The sequence below is a fragment of the Setaria viridis genome, chromosome 8, assembly GCF_005286985.2.
Source record: "Setaria viridis chromosome 8, Setaria_viridis_v4.0, whole genome shotgun sequence".
NCBI lineage: Eukaryota > Viridiplantae > Streptophyta > Magnoliopsida > Poales > Poaceae > Setaria > Setaria viridis.
In genome coordinates, this window is record NC_048270.2 from 13,170,656 (window position 1) to 13,176,801 (window position 6,146).

General features: G+C 47.4%; 1 protein-coding gene across 1 annotated transcript; it reads left to right on the plus strand.

Annotated features, from left to right (window-relative positions):
- The first annotated feature begins 4,852 nt into the window (after positions 1 to 4,852).
- LOC140220217 (uncharacterized) lies at positions 4,853 to 5,440 on the plus strand. The gene is made up of 2 exons (XM_072290244.1): positions 4,853 to 5,158; positions 5,252 to 5,440. The coding sequence occupies exons 1-2, from the start codon at positions 4,853 to 4,855 to the stop codon at positions 5,438 to 5,440; spliced, it is 495 nt and encodes a 164-aa protein (XP_072146345.1).
- Positions 5,441 to 6,146: the final 706 nt, after the last annotated feature.

The following is a 6,146-nucleotide window of genomic DNA, read 5'->3' on the forward strand; positions in this document are numbered from 1 at the left end:
CGCCGAAATGAACACGGTATGCAAGTTCAACAAGTATAGATTTAAAAAACCATATTGAATTTGATAAGATAAACCGTCTAGACAAGGTAGCATCATTTTTAAACCACTGCAATAATGCATACTATATATGACACATCAATCTCCCTCACATTCTAGCTCAAAATACCTCTCCATTTTTCTACTTCATCATCACATTGTAGCAAATAATCTTTCCATCTCCAAAGCATAAATTAAAGCATAACACGAGGATGAAGTAGCAAACCTTCGCAACACTTGTGTTGGCCGAGTGAAATTCCCACAAAAATGAGGGAAAAAACTTCGGGCAGCACCTTCCTTGCTTGCTTCAGCACCACTGGAGAGTAGGTGAAGCTCAGCTCTCTCTGTCAATGTGCTGGACTGGCTCGGGCTGGAGGAGGAAGAAAGTCCTCTGTCTTGGCCGTATATAATGGGGATGAGTTTTTATCCCGATTAAAAACTCCAACCGAGACAAAAATGAACACCTTTTGTCCCGGTTGGAAGTTTAGTCCCGGTTGGAGGCTCCAACCCTTTTATCCCGGTTGGAGGCACCAACCGGGACTAACCTTTTTATCCCGGTTGGTGCATCCAACCGGGATAAAAGAACCCTTTTATCCCGGTTGGATCCTCCAACCGGGATAAAAGGGTTCCGCCACCGACGCCCCCCAGCTAGCCGTTGCAACCGGGACTAAAGGGGGGTCTTTAGTCCCGGTTGCAATTACCAACTGGGAGTAAATCTCCCCTCCAATTTTGCCTACCGTGGCGCACCCCCTTTTGTCCCGGGTCAACTTTAAACTGGGATAAAAGGGGGCGAATCGAAAGCCAATTCTCTACTAGTGAACAATCGGTCATCTACCCAAAGTATATATATGGGTATGCCTGGACTATGGCAACATGGAGCAGGACTCCTTTGCACGTACAGAAAAATATATCTGATTACAAGCTTAAAATATTGCTACTTCCTAATCTATCTGCTCATGAAGTCAATAGATGGAAATACCAGCGGTCCAGGTCCAAGTTCAATACGAGTACGTATCCTATCCTTATTCGTCTGACCAAACAACCAATTCTATACCTATATATACATGAAGTGCCCACTTTTTTTTTATCCAACTTAATTTTTTTTATCTGGTCCAACTTAATAAGTGACATGTGAGCCGAATTGGGTCCCTATTCTGTGCACAGATTGAAACTATTTTTTTTTTGAAAAAGGCGGTCCTCGTTTGCGTTTAGCTCCATTCCGAAGTGGATTTTGCAACAAGTCGAAACCCAATCCGACTCATACAGCAACAAAGAATCATCGAATCAAAGCTCGATTTTAGTTCGAAAAAAAAATCAAAGCTCGACTGAAACTCAGACAAAAAAAAAAGAAACGGCCTCGAATTGGAACAGTAGAATAGAAAAGGCACGAGGAACAATATATAAATCGAAGGTGAAGAACATCCATGGTCGTGAATCCACCAAGGCTGGGTAGCTCCACCGTTTCACCAGCAACCGTGACAGTACTGCTGAACTCCAGCGGCCGGCGCCAAGGATTTCGGTATCGGTGTTCGGACCCCTCGAAATTACTCACCGCGCAGCCACAGCTGTTCACGCGCTCGCATCTCGCCCTGCACCCGCCGCAGCGGCGCTGCTCGCCGAGCGCTCGGCATGCAGGAGCGCCGCGCCGCGCGCCGGCGGGAGCCATGGCCCCTCCACGTCACTCCCCGCGGGGAAGGTTGGCCCGGAAGCCTGCTCACCGCCGTCCCGGCAGGGGGACCTCGCCCCAGCTTGGCGTCGCCGGGAGCTCGCCCTGGAGTCCCGCGTGGCCTGGCAAGAGAGCTTTCCCCGGCCCGCGCGCCGCTGCTACCGCACCCCTCCGTGGCACGTGGATCTAGCAAGGGAAGAAGGGAAGGGGCATGAACGAACGGCGGCAGCCGGCAGAAGAGCAGGAGACCGAGATACGGATGCAGTGGGACCCACCCCTATGGCGGAGGGTTAAAAACGAAAAATAAGCGCAGCAATGACCGACCCGATGGAAGAAACCTGTTCGCTTCAGCTTATAAGCCGGCTGAAAAGCTGAAACGGCTGATTTGTTGTGAGAAAAAAACACTGTTTGATGGCTGATAAGCCAGCTGAATAAGCTGAAGCGAACAGGCATGCCACAGGAGTTTTCTGGAAAACGGACACGATGTCACGATCTATATCCTCGGTATGTTAACTGGTCAAATAAACTAGCTAACCATTAAACCGATTGACCGTCTGTAAGATCCAGTTCGGGTCAATTTACTAATTACTGTTACTCCGTTAACAGCCAAACAAATACTCCTCCGTCTTAAATTACTATTCGTTTTGATTTTTTTAGTTATATATAGTTTTTCTACTTATCTATATATGCATAATAAAACCTATATATTAAAAAAATCAAAATGAATAATAATTTGGGACGGAGTGAGTAGCATGTTTAGCATGATCTACAGCAAAGGATATAAGGATACTAATGACAAAACAAGAAGATGAAGATGAGGAGGAGGAGGAGGAAACGAAGAAGACAAAGAAAGGAAAAAGAGAGAAAACCAAGAATAAAAAGAAGCAAGAAAATAAAAGCACAAGCGAGACATACACAAAGAATATTGTGTATACAGAGGTGCTTACCAAATAGGTGATGTAACATTAAGGAAAATAGCTATCTCTATAACTTATTCAATTCAATATGTGTTTAATTTAGTTGATAAAATTTGACATTAAAAGTTTAAAAAAATGATAATATCTAAATTAAAAAAATTATATTGTAAATATTTAGAACCCGATCGTAACAACGCACGAGCACTTTTACTAGTCACGTATAAAAAATTTCTTTAGCTATCGCCGTTCCGGACTTCACCTTTGCTGTTTCCTTCTCTTCTCACGTGAAATCCAGACTCATATTGCTTTCCAAAATATATCCAGCACGCACACCAAACTTGGCCCTTCAACAATCCTGAACTCAAAAATGCATTCTTTACTTGGTGAAGCACCTGACGATCTGAACATGTATTCTGTCAATAGATCAATTATGTCGGTACTTAATATAATTTGGCCTACTAAATAAACAAGCTAGCCAAATTGCGCTATAAACAGAATCCTAGTCTGTACGGATTGGGAGATAGCTTTCCCGCGTACCACAGTGCATGCTTTAACACGCGAAATTTCTGACCATACTCCTTTCAGCCCGTTCGGATGGCTTCGGCTTCTAGTCATGAGCGGAAACCGTTGGAAGGAGGATAACGCCGCACCGACGCACCGACGCGCCTCCAGTGCCTCCCTCTCGCCCCCTCCGTCGCTTGCTCCCCTCCGTCCCTCGCTCCGGATCCGCCGCTGCCGCTCCCTCTGCTCCACGCTCCGTCCCTTCCACCCGGTCTGCGCCGCCGGCGGGCCCTCGGCGCGCCCGCTCCGTTGCGCTCGCCCGCGCGACGCCGCCGTCCGTCCTGCTTCTCGTCGCGTGGTCCGTCCGGCGCGGTCCGTCCGGATCCGCCTCCGGCGCAGCTTCCGCTCCGCCGCTCCCTCGCTGCCGCGCGCTCCCCGTCGCCGGCGAGGCGTGGAGTGGCCCTCTCCCTCACTCCCATCCGGCCGGGCGACGGCGCCGTTCCTCCCGCTGGACGCCCCCTCCGTCCCTCGGTCCGGATCCACCGCCGCCCGTTCCTCCGGATCCGCCGCCGCAGCTCCGAGCCGGCGCACGTGCTGCCGCCGTCGGTGGGCCGTCGGGTGGAACGACCGTCTCCCGCGCCGTCGCCCCCTGCATCCCCTTCGCTCACAGGTATGGATGCTACCCCTTCTGGTTACGTTCCTTTTGTTCCGTTTACATGTAAACTACCAATGCAAGTACATGAACTTTCATATTCCTTAGTCTCTAGTATTAGGCTTCTTCTAAACCAGCTTTTCACATTCCTGTTTATGAATGTGGTCTTTCAAATTTCAATTATGGCATCAATTTCTTAGCCTCTCAGATTCTTTGATGTCCATATCCGGGGTTTAATTTCTTCTGCTTTAAACTTTGGTGAGTTTTGATTTTTTAAACTACATTGATCATGCATTTGTTATGTTACGAGCATGCTATCAGTTAGTTAGTATTGCTGCTTACGGCATATTTGTAAATTGCAAACACGTGTAGTTCCTCACACAACAATGCCTTCCTGTTGTTAGACATGATGCTGGGTAGTGGGCACAGATGTGGATGTCGATATGGAGGGGTTGTGAATGGTAGCAATCCATTCTAGGTCCATATGAGTGTTTTGGGATGGCAGGATCCACTTTAGCTAATTGTCATTCTTGAATGATGAGTAAGTCATTCTTGATCAGTAGGATGCCAAAAAAAAAAGCTCTTGTCTGTCCTACTGATCAAGAATTCATTGTAATGATCATGACTTTGAATAAAAAAAATGTGGTGTACCCAAGCAACATGTCCAGGCAAATCTTGATGTTACTGTCGCCTAAGTTATTTCCCTTATCTGTAGTTTACTCTAGTGTTGTCGAACATGCAAGATTGGAATAGCATTTTTTGCCACTGATAGTCGACGATGCAAGCTCCTGTGACATTGTCCTGACCTTATGATTTGTTTTTGTCACCTTTCAGGCTTCAGGAGGAAGGCTGCAAGGATCACAACACTGAGGCAGATTCAAGGGTGCCCACACTGGCATCGTCATCGACTGGTTCCTGCTCCCCCCTCCCCCCGTGTGCCCTTACAATTTCCGCCACAAACGCCCCAAAGCACCAACTAAGGCAAGTAACAATTTATTTATTGTACATTGCTTAGTTCTATACGTAGCTCGTAGGTGTCCATAGATCGGTGCCATATAATTGCAGCTCCTGTGTGCTCAGATGAATAACCGTGCCAGCTGGGATGAGGGCACGACAAAACTTTTGCTGGACTTGTGCATTGAACAGAAGAACCAGCTCAACTGGAGCGATCGATGCCTCACTAAGTTGGGATGGAAGAATGTGTACTCCAGCTTCAGGGCACAAACTGGGTTGCAATTGGGGAGCAAGCAGCTGCAGAACAAGCTTAGCAACTTGAGGAGGCAATTCATGGGGTGGCGGCAATTGCAAAACTCATCTGGTTTAGGCCGCGACACACAAACTGGTGGTGTGTCTGCTGATGCCACGTATTGGGAGCAAGACCAACAGGTAAGGCCTTAGCGACGGCCCTAAGTTACTGATCGTCTTACTTGTACTGTTTTGTTTGTGATGCTGATATTTTACTTTCACTCAACATTGCAGGACACCCAGGCGAGGTCCCAGTCGAGTTCTGTGAAGCCTCCACCTTTCCTCAACGAGTTGTTTGAGTTGTATGGCCACGAACCCCAAGACAGGGGCACCTTGCTGACGGCCGGAGGTATTCGTGAGGCCACACCTAGCATGGGGACTGAGGGCAATTTCGTGGACTTGGAGCAAGACCCCCCCTGCTAGTAGTGCTCGTGCCAGTGCTCGTGCCATGTCGAAAAGGCCAGTCCGAGAATTCTCTGTGGATAGTCCCACCAAAAAAAGAAGTGACAACTTGGAGCAGTACATTAGGGAACTATCTGAGAGTGTGGCCAAGAGGAGCCTGCTACGTGGGTCGAGTACCCATGACCAAATCTCGCGTTGTATTGAGATCCTAAAAGAAGATGGTATAGAGGAGGGGACGGAGCTTCACAACCAGGCTATGTTTTCATTTGGGCAGAGCGCGGAGTGTCGGTCGACGTTCATGGGGTTGGGCACAAAAGAGGGCCGAATGAGCTGGATGAAATTCTACTGGGACATGACGAACAAGAAGTGATGGTGCCATGCTTGTTGATTGTCGGGATGTGTATCTGAGAGTTTGGAAAGTTGCTTAGTTGCACTTGTGTTGAACATTATTGTTAGCTTCTGTAACTAGTAGTGATCGTTGAACCTTTCTATGGTATTGATCGTTGAACATTTCTATGTTAATGATCGTTGAACCTTTCTCTGGTATTTTAGTGGTTGTTTCTGTTCAGGTGTATCTGACTGTTGACCATTTCTATTAGTTAGTTGTATTTGTTCAGTTGTACGTATAAGTTTTGTTGCTAAGTTACTTTGAAGTTAAATTACGTTCATTTTGGATGCAAACTAGTTGTACCTACTCTCAGTATACAGAACGTTGTTCACCTTCTCT

Coding starts and splice junctions, on each gene's coding strand:
- LOC140220217 (XM_072290244.1), top strand. CDS start 4,853: ATGAATAACCGTGCCAGCTGGGATGAGGGCACGACAAAACTTTTGCTG. Junction 5,159..5,251: donor ATTGGGAGCAAGACCAACAG/GTAAGGCCTTAG, acceptor TCAACATTGCAG/GACACCCAGGCGAGGTCCCA.